This window comes from Danio rerio, chromosome 16 (assembly GCF_049306965.1).
Source record: "Danio rerio strain Tuebingen ecotype United States chromosome 16, GRCz12tu, whole genome shotgun sequence".
In the NCBI taxonomy this organism is placed as follows: Eukaryota; Metazoa; Chordata; class Actinopteri; order Cypriniformes; family Danionidae; genus Danio; species Danio rerio.
In genome coordinates, this window is record NC_133191.1 from 39,299,357 (window position 1) to 39,317,500 (window position 18,144).

Consider the following 18,144-nt stretch of genomic DNA (forward strand, 5'->3'; position numbering starts at 1 on the left):
GTGCACAACTATCATGAAATTGTTCTAACAGTTTTTAAGAAAAAAAACCTAATTGTTGTTGAATGTAAACATTGACATTCAAATGTAAACAACATGAATTTGTTGCAATCAAAATTGCCATTTTTAAGTAAACCACCCTTGAAAACAAGCACAAGATTTGCTAATTCTCTTATTTAAACAGAATGGATACATATCAAAGCAGAAAGACATAATGGAGACGCTCACTCAGGGATGGAGTACTCTGCTCCTTTGATCTTGCGGAAGAGCTCTTGAGGTATACTGTCGTAGAATGGGAACTGGCCATAAAGCATGGTGAACAGCACTACACCGAGTGCCCACATATCACTGGGCTTGCCACGATACGGTCGACCTACATGGACACACAAAATACTTTTTTTAATCGATCATTTCTACAACAATCAAACTGAAACTGCCTCTTGGGTCAAGAAACCAACCCTCTACAAATACGAAAAAAAACTGATGACAAGAGATGCATAGAACACATTTTAATACCAGGTAAAAATGGTCATAAGTCATTTCTGACCACTAGTGATCGGATCACTGAAAAAAACATTAGAATACACACATGTCGAGGAAGACACTTAATTGACCCTGTCACATTTGAATAGTTAGTTATAAACCACTGCTATTGATTTTACTAAACTATTCTCCACTATGAAATCACCTGAAATAAAAGCATGCTTCTAGAAACATTTGAATTCATGTACTTGCATAAAGCATTTTATTAAATTATCTGTACCACTTTATAATAACTACACACTATTAATCATTTATAAAGCATTAGCAAATAGTCAACTCATCATTTGTTAAGCAATAACTCTACATCAATAGACATTTGAATGTGAGCCTTTAATTTTCATTTAAGCATAAATAGCCCTCACTTTAGATTAGGTCACAAAACTGCATGAAGTTGAGTTAATAAAGTATTTACTAACATACATAGCAGCCATTACTATATGCCTGAATAATAAGATATATAAATGTTGATTTGAATAGTTTAATCGTTTACAAACTCATTCTAGACGCTCTTAAAAAAAAATCACCAACTACTCTTAAATACAAATGATTTGTAAATAATGCAATACTTAATTTAGTGATGAAAAATTAATCAGTAACAAAGTATGAAAGTGAAGTTATTAAAAAAAATTATAATTGGATTTTTAAGTCAATAACACAGCATTTGTATGTAGTTATAAACTACTTACTAATGTCTTATTATGTAGAGCTAATGCTTAACAAATAATGAGTTAACTATTTGGTAATGCTTAACATATGATTCTAAGTGTGTAGTTATTATAAAGTGTTACCAAATTATCATTTAGAGTTCATTTTCACGTAGATGTGATTACACATAGCAGACATGATTTAAAAGCCTGACTTGCATTAAACTGGAAGAAGTAGCAGTGAACCCAAATTAGCGCCCAAAAGATACCAGCAGCAGTTAATGGAATTAGTTTGGCAAGCAAATAGCCAACTACCTAATTTAAGTAAACTGAAAATCAGTTATGCACAACAGTGCAAAAGTATGGAGACAATATATGATTGTTTTCGAAAGAAGTCTCTTTGCTGACCTTGTTCTGTAAAAAAAGTCAATTCTTTATAAATAAAGATGGTTTTCTGATAGAATTCATTTTAAGATTCAATTTATTCCTGTGTGATCCTTCAGAAATACTATTTTAGAAGTAAGTCCATTAAACAGCACTATTCTTTGATTAAAAGCTATGTTTAAAATAACAGAATTTACAGTTGAAATATTCTTTATGGTTAAAAAGACAGTAGAAAACATTCATTCATTTTCCTTCGGCTTATGAAAGGCTTCTGCGTAGAGTGATTGGTGTGTCCCACAGTTCCTATCTTGTGTGTAGCATTTAAAGATCTGCATGCCGTTTGTGTTCTTCTACAATAGCACTTTCGAAATAATAGGTGGTAGTAGGTTTTTATGTTCCTCTGTGTAGTTTCTTCACGGGTGTTTTGTTTTTCTGAATGCTACAAGTAGCTAAAACTTGCTCATTCAGAGGCGGGAACCAACTTTGATCATAAGGTAAACATAAAACAAAAGCTTCTATTTGGAGCTCCTTCACGGCACTCCACAACTTGTAAATACTCGCTCCAACTGGCTCGAGGCACCGCCAATCACAGAGCTTGCACTAGTAAAATTTTTTTGAGAGGTGCGCGCAAGCCAAGACGAGGCGTTTACGACCACATGAAGGCTGCGCCGGACCATATGCGTGCGCTTGGAAAAGTATCCATCAGCCTTTAGTCTCCATTTCAGAGGTTTCCACGGTGGAATGTACCACCAACTATTTCGGCATATGTTTCACACAGCAGATGCCTTTCCAGCAGAAACCCTTGAAACTGGGAATCACCCATACACACTGATTCACACACACATACACTATGGCCAACTTAGCTTAGCCAATTCACCTATACCACATGTATAGTTTGGACTGTGGGGGAAACCGGAACACTGAGAGAAAACAGACACCAACACTGGGAGAACATACAAACTCCACACAGAAATGCCAACTGGGCCACCCAGGATTTGAACCAGCAACCTTGTTGCTGTGAAGCCACAGTGCTAACCACTGAGCCACCATACCACCCCAGAAAAAAATGATGGTTAATTTTAACCAATTTAAAGCACACTTGCTGAAATGTCATGACCACAAACCATGGTAGTACATACATAAAACATGTTACCAACAATGTCACCATCTTTTATAGTCACCCAAACCTTGTTCACGCTCAACATACAGCTTTGTTTACCACCATAAATGGACAACAGAACACAACGTGCCAGAAGAGTACAAATGAGTCATGGGAGCTGGGTTTTAAAAGAGGGGTTAATTGGGTAGATTTGTGTTTGGTAAACAGCTCGATGTGTATAATATATTTTTTCAGTAAGGTACACATTTCTCTGCTTCTACTTTGACCCTACGCATGAGAAAGCGAAAGAGAGGGAACGAGAGAGTGAGCAATGGAAAAAACAGTGAGAGGAAGAGAGAGAGAAAGAGCAGGAAGAGTAGTTCCTCTCTGCATGACTCATTGTGATGACTCACTGAAGCAGCTCTCCCTTTGTTCTGCTGTCATATTCGGCTGATTTACTCCCGGTTTCTTTCTGTCATTTTACTGTGAATGGAGACCGCAAACAAGAGCTTGGCTGCGCCTCTGTTTAACATGCATGCTCGGAATGCACCATCTAACCAAAGCCTACATCCATAGAGGTGTTGGAAAACCCCCAAAAACATCATCAACAAAGTCAGATTTTGGAAAGGGGGAGTTGTTAGGATACTTTAGCAAGCGCGTCAACAAAAAACTAGATTTAAAGCACGCATTAAATTTTTTTTGCCTTTCAAACATAACATTTGGTTCAAAATGAAATATTTAAATTGACCTTTCAGTATTAAAACGAATTTAAAAGTCAATAGCTATGTTCCATCCACAAATGCGAATTAAATATATGCGCAAAACCAGAATATCGCAAAAAAGACGTGCAAATAAAGCAGCCCTTCCATCTAATGAGTAAAAGAGAACAAAATCGCCACTTCTTGAATAACTGGAGCCAAAAATCAAAAGTGAAAATGAAATTTACTGTGGTAGGAGAAGCTGCGTGAATCTTTTTCTTATTTAATAAATTACTTGCACCTCAGAAGACAATGCCGACACGCAATGAACACATGGTGTCGTTTTAAGATGCTTTTGATAATTCTGGAGGTACTTAATAATCTAATAACACTAATACTGAAATGGTTAACAACAAAATCACATGCACATACTGGAATTTGTTCAGTAAAAGTGTTTTCATCTTAGTTTATGTGCATTTTTTTATCGAATAAAAAGTGTATTCTACACAGTTAAGGCTGATTTATATTTCTGCGTCAAGTGCATAAGTATGGTCTGGCGCAGCATTCGCGTGGTTGCATAGCCCTCGCTGTGGCTGACGATGATGGTGACCCGCACTGCTCAAAAAAATGCAACTACAACAACGTGTAGCGCAAGCTTTGTGATTGGTCGGCTTCGTAGCTGTGACGAGTGTGGGTGGTGCTGAGAGCCCGATGGAGCGATTGTTTACACGTGTCGAGCACCATGAAGGAGCTCCAGATGGAAATGTTTGTTTTGTGTTTACCTTATGATTAAAGTTGTTGCACATCCGCCGGTTCTGCCACTGAATGAGTGAGTTTCAGGTTTCACATTAAGGTAGCGTTCAGAAAAAACAAAACACCTGCAAAGAAACTCGATAGAGAGGAACAAAAAAACCTACTGCCAACTAGCGTTTCAGAAGTGTTATTGCAGAGCAACACAAACAGCACGCAGAAGTATAACTAAACGGCTACTCGCAAGACATGTGCCGTGGGTCACGCCGATCACTTGGCGCAGAAGTATAAATATACGGCTATTCGCAATACATGTGCCGTGAGTCATGCCGAGCACTTGACGCAGAAGTATAAATTTACAGCTACTCGCAATACATATGCTGTGGGTCACTCTGATCACTCGACGCAGATGTATAAACCAGCTTGTGTGTGCATTTTTAAAATTAATGCGCATATTGGCCATTCCAACTGTTTTTTTTTTATGCGCATATGGAAAATGTGCATGAAAATAGGTGGATGGAGACATAGCTACTGAAACATCACTCATTTACATTTACATTTTCTAAGCTTTGGTTTTAGTTAAAGCCTACTTTCTCAGTTGGTGATACAATATTGGTGACTGAAGCTCTGTACAAGACTTTTGGCCAGCAGAGAAATTAAAATGGTCGTGCCCAACTGAGTCTGGTTCTCTCAAGGTTTTTTTTCTTCACTCCTATCAGGTGAAGTTTTTTTTTCCCTCTCCGCTGTCGCCACTGGCTCGCATGGTTCAGGATTGTTAGAGCTACGCATCGATGAATTTGCTCTTCAGTGTTTGAACTCTCAGTAATGATTTTAAATCACACTGAACTGAGCTAAACTGAACTGAACTTAAACACTAAAAACTGAACTACACTGTTCCAGTTACTATGACCATTTATGTGAAGCTGCTTTGACACAATCTACATTGTAAAAGGGCTATACAAATAAAGCTGAATTGAATTGAATTAAATATTGGGGATGTTTAATATGCCTAAATATTTTCTTATTTTAAGAGTTTAAAAAAAATTTAAAACGTCAAATATATGAATAAAAAGTAATAAAAGCAGTAACACATTGTCTAATAAACATATAATAATTATTTGCATATTCAAAATGATAAATAGGAAAAGTTTAGCACACAATGGACATCCATCATAATAATATTTATTGTGTTTTTAAATACTAGATAAAAAAAAATTGTCAACATATTTCTCGGTTAACTACAGTGCCCACTAACAGAATTTCAGCACAACCTTTTTTCTTAAAATCAAGAACCTTTCTTTAACGAAAGCACACCTCCTTTAACATAAACGTTTGACACTTAAGATAAACAGCAAGCCCAGTGTACTCAAAAGACATCACTTGAATGAACCGGAGTTCCGTGCAGAAAGAGAGATTGTTTGGAAAGATAGACCTCGTGATACAAGCGATGTTAATTTGATCCACCGCACTGCTGAGATCTGCCCGAGGCCTTGACAACCAGCGTAGAGGAAGAGTTTTGGTATCGAGTCGTTGATGAGCTAACAGGTCAAGTCTTGCGGCGCACTATGCAAATAATGACTTCAATAAATGCAACTATTGCTCATCCGCTTTGACGGTTTGTGACTGCTGTCCTGATTAGGGCCGTGTAGGTGGTTGGGTTTATGAGCTTTGATTACAGTGGTGACATGGAGGGTGAGTCATGCGAGTCACACATAAACACACACACACACTCTGGATTCTCACCGCTCAGGACATCTGGGCTGATGTAGGCTGGACTGCCTCGCTGGTCCTTTAACAGATCTTCCTCACTCACCAAATGCTTGCCAAGGCAAAAGTTTGTGATGGTGATCCGATGGGTCCTGTGACACACACACAAACACAACAATGACGTCAAACAGCCATGAGTTTCCGCATCAGGTCCAGTGCTTAGATTAAAAAGATAGCTTGTAAAATACATAATATGAAAGCCTGGAAAAGTCTAATATCGTATTTAGCACTAGGTAAGAAAAGGAAAAAAAAAGACAGCCACATTTTTGTATTTTGCAAAATAACATTTATAACAGGACAACCAATACTGTTATTGAAAAGTTCTACCCAAAAATAAAATATTACATTCCTTCAGAAAAAATAAAAAAGTAAATAAAAGAAACTTTTTTCCCCCAAATTCTCAAGTTTTTGACAGATTAATCCTGACAAAAAGCCATTTCAAATGACTGTATTTTAGGTTATATTTATTGTCCGTGACAATATTGGAATTAATGTTTTAGTCAAACTACATGGCCACTCACTTTGCTAAAATGTTACAAAAACACTGAGAATTGTTTTTTTTGTGGAGAATGCTAACACCATCAGTGTAGGAATAGCATTATAAGAATACAAGTGAATTGCATTGTACAAACATTAGTGTCGGTTTTCCTATTTGTGCTAATGAAAATAAAGTTAAAGCCAGATATCAAAGCATCAGTTGTGTTTTTTCCTAAACTATGCCACAGCTAGATCACCCTGCAGCCCAAGACCAGTTACTCACAGAAGCTAAGCAGGACTATGCCTGGTCAGTACCTGGATGGGAGACCACATAAGAAAGCCAGGTTGCTGCTGGTGTTAGTGAGGCCAGCAGGGGGCACTCAATCTGCAGTCTGTGTGAGTCCTAATACCCCAGTTAAGTGAATGGGACACTATACTGTCAGTAAGCGATGTCTTTCAGAAGTCCCAACTCTCTGTGCTCTTCAGAAATCCCTTGGCATTTCTCATAAAGAATAGGGGTGCAACCCTGCTGCCTTGGCCAATTCCCTTCATAGGCCCTTCCCCATCATGCCTCCCAATCATCCCCATGCTCAGAATTAGCTCTATCACTGTCTCTCCACTCCATCTATAGATGGTGCTTGGCGACTACATTGATACCGTTGTCCAGTGGTTGCAGTCGCATCATCCAAGTGGATTCTGCAAACTGGTGGAGACTCCTCCCCCTCATGATGGGGAAGAGTATGGCCATACACAATAAATGCATTATATAATTACACATTACTTATTAAACTGATCTGTTTTTTAAAAAAAAAATAATCATTTGGTTCAATCCACTCAATGACCGGAGGTGTGCTCATTTTAAGGATGGGACCAAGACAACAGTTGGCCATTAGGAAATGTTAGGCCACCAAATAGCTTCTGTCAAGATAGATTGTTTGGCGTGTTTCACACGTCATATCTTGTCAGGCTCACGTCGAAGGGAGTTTGCCAGATTAGGCATGTTAGAGTTGGCATTGTCCATCGATGAAAGAGTGATTTAATTGGCTGTTCAGTTAGAAATCAGAGCATGAGAAGACAAACTAAAATCATGAAACTAAGCGGAGGACAAAAGTCAAGAGAACAAAGATGCTGGCTGTAATATAGATTATCAAACATAATTGAACAAGCCAATCCTTAGTGGTGATCGACAAAGTACATAATGCTGCTTTTGTTTGCTGCTTGTATGTGTGCAGCACTAGTTCCGGTTTCCCTTAGTGGAATGACAAGACTGACTACTGCTTCCTGCAGGTATGGAAAGACACATCCTCTCAAGTAGGTGCATAACACATATTCTTATTTCAGATGGCTGTCACTAATTTGGTTTTCGTGCTATTTTTTTTATTCCAGACAGAAGCTGACACAGCTGATATTTAGTGTCCACACAGTCAGTTTTCATTGCCGATAGTTCTTTGGCATTGTCTTGGTGTGTACTGGGCTTTAAAGCAGCGCTGCATAGACCATATGGAAAGCATATGGACCAGACAGCTTTTTAATCACTGCTCTGGTTCTTTGATATCATACACAGAATGGTCTACACAACACCACTTCAAGATGAACACATCAGTGCCTTGCTTTGTTTAGAAATAAATCTTCTGTTTTCAATAAATCATTTGAACAAACGATTCAATAAATCACTCAGTAAGACAGGAACCGCTGCCACCTACTGGCAGTTCTATTGTCAATGATATATCCATGATAGGCCAGGTTAAAAGCAAAGCAACAAAAACATCACTTTCCTTAATTATCGTTAGAGAAAAAAAAAACATACACACTCCTAAATGTACTCAATTTACTCAAATCTGCTGTCTGCAAAGGTATAGAAAACAAACACTTTTTACACTATGTATGCCAATCAAAACAAAACTCTACCTGTTGTTAGGTGAGTCATTCTTGTATCTGTGCAAACATGCCTTTAATATTTTTGTTGATGTCATTAAACCTAATCTGTGGCAATGAGCCATTTTGCCTTTCCAGAAAGCAGAACCCAACATGACAGGACACACCGTGAGTGCACTTGACAAACAAGTGAGTCACCTGTGGCTTCTCACAAGCTTAGGAATGACTAATCTTTGAACCTCAGAAAGGAAAGAACAGCACTTTTTCACTGACAGGCATGAAATGAAAACAAGTGCTCCGACACACACACACGCTCTGGCGTAAAAAAAGCCATTCGTGTTTACAATGAGCAAAATTAGCACGTCAGCTGATGGAGCTGAAGCAGGGGACTCCAATGTGAGAATTCACACAGTCGCAGCTGTAATCTCCCATAACTATAAAAAAACACCACCACAGCAGCTACATCTCTCAGCAACATCCTCTTTTCCCATGCTTCCCCAGTTATGCTCTCACTTTCACGCCCTGAAAGTGACTGTCACACTTACGCCTAACAGCTACAAACCGGCCTGTTTCAGAAGCTTGGTTTTTCCCAGAAGAGTTCCTTACCGATTTAAGGCTGATTACTATCTTCATTTAAAAAGGAGGGTGATGATTAAATTATATTAGAACAGCAACAATAAAAAGAACAAACTAGATTAGTCATTATGTAAAAGTTTATTAATGTTTCATAAAATTGATTTAGTGTTCTGTTTTTGTACAAATTGTAACAAAGTGGAGCGAATTCATAAAATTTAAGCTCACACAAAGATGTTTCAGGCCCCATTTGCGCTTGGTTTTGAGATTTGGTTGTTAATACATTTATAAAAGGAGGTTTAAACGCTAAACAGGTTTAAACTAGGGCAAAAATGTTTGACCACTCTTACAAAGAGAGTTAAAATGCATTCTTAAAGGTTGCTTTCATAGCGCAAACACTCATGTGGTCAAATGCATTCAACCAGCCACAAAAGACCACATGCTCTCTACCTACTGACTTAACACATTATCCTTATTCATGTTCCCATTCATTTGTACGCTGGTAAAAAGGATTTGTTCATTCGGTTTCTGAAGGATAGCGTGGCACTAAAGACTGTAATGTAATGATGAAGTAATGATGCTGAAAATGCTGCTTTAAATTCAGCTTTTAAACTACATTCATTAAAAGACAGAATAGTATATTACAATAACATTTCTTAATTTTTACTGTATATTTTGATTAAATATATTCAGCCTTTGTGAGCAGAATGAGCTTGTTTAAATAATTATTAATTTTGTGAAGCTTTAGTTTAAGTCACAATTCATGCTATTAACTTCTGGCTTATTACCTGCCTATTATTAAGACATTAATGGTCCTGTAAAGTGCTTTGAAATGTGCATTCTTATTCAATGTTTGACTAAATCTCAATCGACACACAAACAGAAGGTGAGACAGTGTAGCTCCTCCCCTTTTTAAAAAAACAGCCAATAGTGTTTTATCACGGCTCTGACAGTGAGAGTGGTTGATATCAAGTGCATCAAATGAAAAGCAAATGAGAAGCATCTTGAAGGGGCGTGGTATGTCAGATACTAGAGAACATTTGATTGGTTATAATATGACGAGAAACTGTAGTATGTATGCAGTTACGTGAATAAAATTGTTGATACACTTAGGCGAAAGTAACAAACTACAAGCTTTATTTTCAATTTCATGGGACCTTTAACGGTTCATCGGTAGGGGTGGGAATCACAGGTTAACCCGTGATATGACATTATCATGATATCCCCAGTATTGAGATATCACGATATCATCGATTTTGCAATGGATCACAAAAAAAAAATCATGCACAATACATCAAGATATTTGTACATAAATTAGAAAAAAACGCATCATTATTAGCAGCATTTTTTTTATTAACAGCACGTTTTATAGAATTGCACCAATTGTAAAACTAGCACACAGCTGTCAAACAAGCTGAAAATGCTGATGAGCAGAGAGCCAAAGGGCACTTGAACCGGGCCGAAGCCCACTTGTTAATTCCTACTGACTGCTAGTGTATTTAACCAAACACTTTGCTTGTAACTACTAGGAGCCTTTTAGAAGCCATTCTTTACATGCCTCGTCCAGCTTCATCTAGTTTTCACAACAGTCTCAGCCTAAACGAAAGCTTTTATCTGGTCTCATCCTGACTATTTGTGCTTTGCTTCCCGGGCAAAAAGAGTCAGCAAGCATTTCTCCTCAGGACATTCTCATTGCTCATTCTCAACTTCCTGCTCATGTGAAGAGACCAGAAGCCTCCCCGGTTGCTCAGTGCTGCTAAAATTAGCCCCTGTTGATGGGAAAACTTAAATGGTTTAAAACGCAAGAGGAAGTCTTGATGTTGAAATCCGGTCAGAACTGCCTCTACGGGATGAGGTTAATGTGGGATTTTGATGCAATGGATTGGTAATGGAGTTCCTTTGCTTAGGCAATGCTGTGCTGTAAGAGGAACAGAGCTAATAGTGGAAGCAAATGTGCAAATCAGGCAATTTGTTCACTTTTATAGAGTCTTGATGGTGACAGCCATATGGTGCACTGACACGCTTGAAGAGTGGAGTGTGCAAGCTGTCAACACGCAAAAACAGGTATGAAGTAATGGTATGAAGTAGTTTCAAAAAACACTTGTGAAATGTGAGAGAAGCGTATTGCCAAAAAAAAAAAAAAAAAAGCTGATTGCAAACAATGCTATTCTGCAGAAAGCTTCACAGATATTGCATGACAGCAGATTCAGCTGGGTGGTTTTCAAAGGGCTAAAGCGAGTGTACATGTCATGGACCACTTATGACTAATACCAAGTACTTTCCATTCCACCCAAAGCCAACAGTCTGCTGGCTGGGCAGGGTCACACAGACAGTAGGATCACAAGGGTATTTTGGAGAGTGAAAAGAAGAGAAAGAGCGAGAGAAAGAGAGAGAGTGAGCTCTGCCAGCGTTACGTGAGTGTGACTCAGCTCTGAGCTATGGATCCTTTGGCAGAGGGCTGTATTATCTCCAGCTGGGACACAGTGTTCTGCTCTCTCGCTGAACTGAAGCAGACAGACCAGGCTGCTTGGTTTCATCACCATAGGGTCCAATGACGAGTGTGTTTGTGTGTGGATGAGTTTTCTTTTGTTGTTTAGCAATCCGATGCCGGTCCATGCCTGTCCTTTTAAATTGCTTCCAAGAAAAAAGGCTCTAAAATGTTTTGACTTGACAATGGCACATGCAGGAAATTAGGGCAAAAATAAGTTCCCAAGCCTTTTTGTAAAGAAAAGAAAATACATGGTAAATTTACCAAGATATAAAAGAAACACTAGCTATATTCTGTACTAGAATTTCCTATTTTATTTTTGCCATCCTGTCAGTTTTATAATCAGTAGGACTATGAGAAAGGAAGCAGAAGTGAGACAACTTTTTTATGCCAGACTCAATTGGTTGATGCATAAGCACTTTTAAGTAAACACCACACAAATGTAAGTGTGACTTAAAGCTAGAGTAAGCAATTTCTGAAAGCCTAGCTTTAAAAACATAAGATCCCCTTTCCTTTCAAAAAGATCTCCAAAGTTATGGCTCAGATTTAGGGAACATATGAGAAGCAAAACTAATTTCAGAATGTAACATGCAAAATGGAAACGCTATATGCAAAACTGCAATTTATTTAAATGTGCGTTCTGCATGACGTGTGCAAAGTTAGGTGCAAAGCAAAAATAAAAACGTTGTTATATCATTTCAATCTGCCAACCAGTTTTAATTTGTAAATTACAAGATAAGAAACTAAACTGAAAATACTCAAATTGAATTAATGTGTGAAACATACCAGCAGAAATGGTGGCAAAATTATGGCCCAATCCCAACTGGACCTCTTAGCTCTTCCCCTTCCCCTTGTTTTGGGTGTTCACATGAAGGGATAGGAGTGTCCAATTCTTTTTAGTTTGAAAGTGTAGGGCTAAGGGGAAGGGCTAGATAGCCCTTGAAACTAATATTTTTCAGAACCAAACCAAGAGGTACGAAAATTTCCCAGAATACACCATCTACATCCGCAACATAGCTGCACACGGAAGTCAAGAGATGCACAAATTAATATTTTAGTGTCATCGTTAATAATTTTTACAACAAACAAGCATATGTTTCAATGCATTCATAACGGTGTTCGTGTTTTACCGCCATGTTTACAAAAAAAAATGATAAAAAAATGATAAATTTCGCTGTCTATAATCCATAATGATAACTCTTTTATAGTAGTCCCACAACATACTTTCACATGCGTCACTCGATGGCACTCGAATACTCTTGACAAAAAAAGTTTAGTGGCTGTGAATGACCTTTTTACAGTGTGTTTAATGTTATTGTTGTTTTCGTGTGTTTAAATGAATATGGCCACAGTGTAAATACACGGTACAGTTCAAAGCTTATTGCCACATTATACTGTTATGATAACATGATATTATTGCCTTCAGTGATTACCTGAATATAAATACCAAAAAAAAAAAAAACGCAAGTGGAATAACTACAGCAGCAGTCGATCTCATATGAATTAAAAGATCGCGATGACTAATGATGACAGATGCAGATGTTGTAGTGGTGTCCCTCCCCCTTCACATTGTTTTAAGGGCCAAGGAGAAGTGGAAGGGGTAGAGGTACAAAAAAATAGAACTGGGCCTATAATTTACCTGTTATAAGCAATTAACGAGTATTACACACATCAATTAAACTTGGGCAATACATTTTCAGTTTATTTTTGCAGCTTATAAATAATTAAAAATTGTATGTGATTAACCATTTAAAAACGTGGTTGAATACAGCAAATATTATCCTTAAAAATATACATTTTCATTTTGTGCCAAACTTTGTCTTAAAATAGCATTTTTCAAGACCTGCAAAGACTCTTTAAGACTTTTATGACAGAGTTTGTTCTGTCATATTTTTTACCTTCCATGATAAATAAAAGTATTAAATCTTTTTTAACAAATTTATCTAACTCCAAATTTTTTAAGATAGTGTAAGGTGTGTAAACATATCACCTTAAAGAAATTATACAGTGTGGAACTGAATGGGTGAAATGGCAAGTTGCGCAATGCATACCGTCAACTCAACCATCCAGGATGCAAAAGTACAACTGCTCGTAAAGCAACAAGGAAAGGGAAAGATGAAAGAAGAGCCCACTCCTACTTTCTCTACACATGCCACTGAGCTTATATGGTGTGACGGGTTTCGTAATTAGACAAGCTGTGCACTTATGTGACCGAACTACAATATGCGAGAACTCAGCGGCAAGCAGCACATGCTGGCAAATGTGACAGGCAGAACTGAGGATTTTCAATTAGTCAGTGAGTCTCTCGTTCCTCGGGACATTTGAAATGGCAGAGGCAACAAAACCATGGTTAAATGCATCCCGGTTCCACACGCACACATGGCAGAAACAGACACGCACGCAGCACATATGGTATTTGAAAAGGGTCTTTATGGATGAGGGATAAGGAACTCCGCTAGGACAATTCGATTCACAATGCTTATCAACCTCAGATGGCTTTAAGCCAGCATGTGTGGTTTCTCCCCCCTCCCCGGCTTCATCACCCTCTGTTTTTTTCGGGGAATGAAGCAAGGGCACGTTCCATGCCTACTCGTTTTAACTGGGATAGTTTCCCACTGCTCCCTCCCTCCCTCTTCAGCCTGTAGGGATGAATCACACTCTCAATAAGAGCTCAAGAAGAGAAGGGTCAATGAGGCCAGACGGTGCTCTATGAAACCCCAACAGAGTTGAGCACACATATCTCCAGCAGCACACTAGTGAAAAGAAAAAGAAGGAGAGACATCTTACCTTTTATTAAGCACCATGTTTCCAAGCTTCAAGTCTCTATGCACGATGTTCTTCTGCAATGAAAAAAAAAGTGTATGGTTAAAATATATACATGAGTATTCAGGCTACATGTTGGATATCTTTCTCATGACAATCAGCAGAGAACTGGCAAGGAAAATGATCCTCCTTAATTCAGGTGACTCACAGTTAAAATCAACAAAAAAAAGGTCAGGTGCAACCAGTTTACTTTTGCATTATGACTCAATTCAAAAGTAAACAATATTTTTGTGAGGAAAAATGGCTTCGCTGCAGACGGAGGAGTTAGGGTAAACCTGCCAATACTCCCGTTTTTTCAGACCCATTTCTCGCCACCCTCCCGTTTTGATATTGCTCCCGGAAAACTCCAGTAATTTCACCCCCAATACTCAGCTTTTTGGCAGTCTGTAACATCCTGGGGTCCGATCGCAGCAGCCGCCCGAAACCCGGTCCATAGTGCAGTTACTTACACCACAATACAGTTACTATCCGGATCTCAACTGTGTTATTCAGACAAAGATTTACACCCCCCAGTCTCCCAGAAATTTAGAGACAAATGTTGGCAGGTATGAATTAGGGGCAGATCATATCAAACACGCTTTTCACACCGACTCTGCCTTTTTATTGACTTTAGTGAAGAGCAGTGCATTGTGCTTTTTATGTTGCTAGGCAACCACTGTATGAACAGTCTTGGTGCTGGAGCGCATGATATAGTGCGTTGTCCTTAGAGAGTTTACTTTTTACAACTGCATGCACGCAGAGCAAACCGTCAAAAAAGTGAGGTGCAGTAGGTTGTTAGAACAAGAGGCGCACAAGACACATAAACAGCGCAAAAAAATGCTTGCTGCAATTAGAAAAACATTTTAAAAAGGCACCTTTCACTGCAAAAAAAAAAAGTGTTTGGTTTGACTGGGGCCTTAAGGCAGATTTATACTTCTGCATCGAGTGATAAGAGTGACCCATGTCGCCTACCTTGTGTGTAGTTGTGCGTTTATACTTCTGCATGCTGTTTGCGTTGCTCTTCAACAATACTTCTGAAACGCTAGCTGGCAATGGGGTTTTATTTTCCACTGTGTAGGGATTCTTCGTGGGTGTTTAGGACTTTTCTGAACGTTACAGTAGCTACAACTCGCCCATTCAGAAAGGGGAACCGGCAAACGTACAATGACTTTAATCATAAGGTAAACACAAAGCAACAGTTTCCAACTAGAGCTCCTTCACGGGACTTCACACTTGTAAACACTCGTTCCGACGGGTTTGCGCAGCCTTTGGTCTCCCCCACACTGGTCAAAGCTACCAAGCAGACCAATCACAGAGCTTGCACTTTGCGTCGTTGCAACATGTAGTTACAGTTTTAAGAGGTGCGCGTCAGCCACGAGCGAGGGCTATGCGACAACACCGGACCATACACCAAGGTTGCACCGGACCATGCACGTGCACTTGGCGCAAAAGTATAAATCGGCCTTTAGGTGACATCAGCCAAAACTCACAAAATGAAAATAGATAATAATAAAATAAAAATAACAAAACAACAACATAAATAAACAAAATTAACACTAAATTCAGTGAAACTAATTTTAAAATTTAAACATGAAAATCAAGGTTATGTAAACTAGTAAAAGCTCAAATATACACATACAAGATGCAAGTTGTTTAAATGTATAAAGTGCTATATTATTGCTAGCCCCATGACTTATTATTTAAGATACATAAGTGGTGCAGATTATTACTTTGAAATCAAACTAAGTAGTTATTTTAAATCAAACGAAGACTGGTACATTAGACTAAGAATTAATGTGCTTTTCAAGAAAAATGGTCAACGCTTGAAGCTCACCTTATGCAACGCCTCCACCACTCTCACCACATCATAGAAAATAATGATGGCCTCGCGCTCGCTCAGTCGTTTTTCCTTGATGACGTAATGCTGCAGGTTGATGAGGTCGGCCGTCTTGTCACTGAAGTCGTGGGCACAGAGGCAGTCGAGCACCAGACAGATTCGTCTCTTCATTCTCCGCACCTTGTTGGCCTCGATGTCCTCGACGATCTCACAAGAGCGATCCTGAGATGGAGAAAATGAAAGAAATAATGCGTAAGAAAAGTCGTGTGTAGAGAATAATTGTAGGGACAAGACAAAAGACTTTATCTAAGCCAACCTGGCAGTGCGTTTAACAGAATCTAACTTAGAAAACCAATACATCACTGCACCACTCAGCTTTGAAAGAAAATACAGTATTTAAAGAAAAAGATGACACTAATGGACTGGTGGTACAAAAAGGACAGTAGCATTCGCCATAAGCAAAAGCTTGAATGAATGAAAGCCCTCCTTCAGTCACCTGAGACTGGGGTCAAATGAGGGCCACAAATCGATCGGCAGTGTGGTTTGTGTTCGCAATGACTGTGCCTCCAAACACAAGAGGCAATCCATAATTAACTGGCCCACTCTAGAGAGGAGCTATAATAAACCAATCAATACTGCGAGCTTCAATGAATGGCCCTGACAGCACAGTACAGCTTGTTCTGAAGGCGATTTTCACCGGGAAGAAAGGAGAGGGCTAGATATAGTTTAAAAAAAAACAGACGCATTAGAAGAAGAGAGAGACACGGAGAGAAAAAGAAAGCGTCTCGCACAAAGAGAAGTAAGCGGTGAGTCACTGTGAACACTTCGTGATGAAAATGAAAACAACTGAAGGAACAATGAAGGAACAAATTAAGTCGTGGGACTGAGGACATACAGTAGGGGAGGGAATTTTAGGCATCTCACAAATCGATTTATAGAGTCAGCCAGATTTCAAAACAAGCCTTTCAAATTCAAAATGCATAAATCTTTGGTGAGTTAAGGCAGATTGCCTGCTCTCATCACACAATAGAAATTGATTTTTTAAATAGAGAAAAAAGAAAAGAGGAGGCTCAGCAGTGCAAAAAAAGAAAAATCGCTAATTTTATAATGAATAAACAAATTTTATGGATGCATGATCAATAGGGTGATGCAAGAAATCTTAAGAGAATCAATCATAAACACAGAACTAGACATATAATGTTGAATATTGCTGATTTTAGCATAAATTTGGATGAATACGATTAGATTAGATTCAACTTCATAGTCATTACACATGTACAAGTACAAAGCAACAAAATGCAGTTTGGGTCTAACCAGAAGAGCAGTAGCAGCAAGTGTAGGATACAGGTATAAAATATTAAGAGTTATAGAAAAACTACGGTGATATTTACAGATGGATGTACTATCAACATTATATACAGGTTGTATTCGCTATGAACAGAGATTTACAATAGCTAATAAAATAAGATAAATCCAAAGTAGTGCTGTGTACTTGATTAAATCTCAGTGTGGACTAGCATTTATTCACTGTGAGACAACTACAGCTAGACAATTAATCAACAGCAATTTTTATGCGCATTTTGTCAGTAAAGCTGGTTCTAACTCCAAGACTTGCTTCTGATGAAGCAGCATTTTACTACATAGAGTTCTAGTACACCAACAGGCTATAAATCGCATCTAATATCGATTTATTCAGAAGATAATGAACTCAAGATAACTGTTTTGTGACAATGACAGTTGTTTGAATCATCTCTCAGTGAATTGCAACTGTAATAAATGCCGCACATGAAAACACGACATTTAATTTAATGTTTTTACTCCCAACTCACTTCATAGCTTCAGAGTCGTGTGTTTATTAGTGATCCTGAATCCAAAGAAGCTAAATCTTCTATATACACAGGAAAGCTATTGGGATTGCATGAGTTTATTCACATTTGGAGATTACGCGCAAGAGCGTCCACTGGACACTGGATTTACTACTAAAGACACAACCCTGCTTCCCTGACAAGATGTGCATGACAATCGCAGGTATAATCAATTGCATTTGCGATTTCATTTGGATTAATCACTTGCAGTTGAAATCAGAATTATTAAACCTGAATTATTAGCCCCTCTGTTTATTTTTTTTCCCACCCAACAAATGTCTACACATAATAGTTTTTAATAGCTCATTTCTAATAACTTGATTTATTTTATATTTGCTTTGATGA

At 38.4% G+C, this 18,144-nt stretch overlaps 1 protein-coding gene across 2 annotated transcripts in view; it reads right to left on the minus strand.

Annotated features, from left to right (window-relative positions):
* The window catches only part of stk40 (serine/threonine kinase 40), a 37,295-nt gene that overhangs the window by 5,930 nt on the left and 13,221 nt on the right, over positions 1-18,144 (minus strand). For both annotated transcript variants that reach the window (XM_021466957.3, XM_068214172.2), the window contains 4 exons: positions 15,932-16,156; positions 14,083-14,135; positions 5,859-5,974; positions 226-370 (listed from right to left, as the gene is read on the minus strand). In XM_021466957.3, the coding sequence (XP_021322632.1) occupies positions 226-370; positions 5,859-5,974; positions 14,083-14,135; positions 15,932-16,156 (539 nt within the window). The remainder of the gene's footprint in view (positions 1-225; positions 371-5,858; positions 5,975-14,082; positions 14,136-15,931; positions 16,157-18,144) is intronic.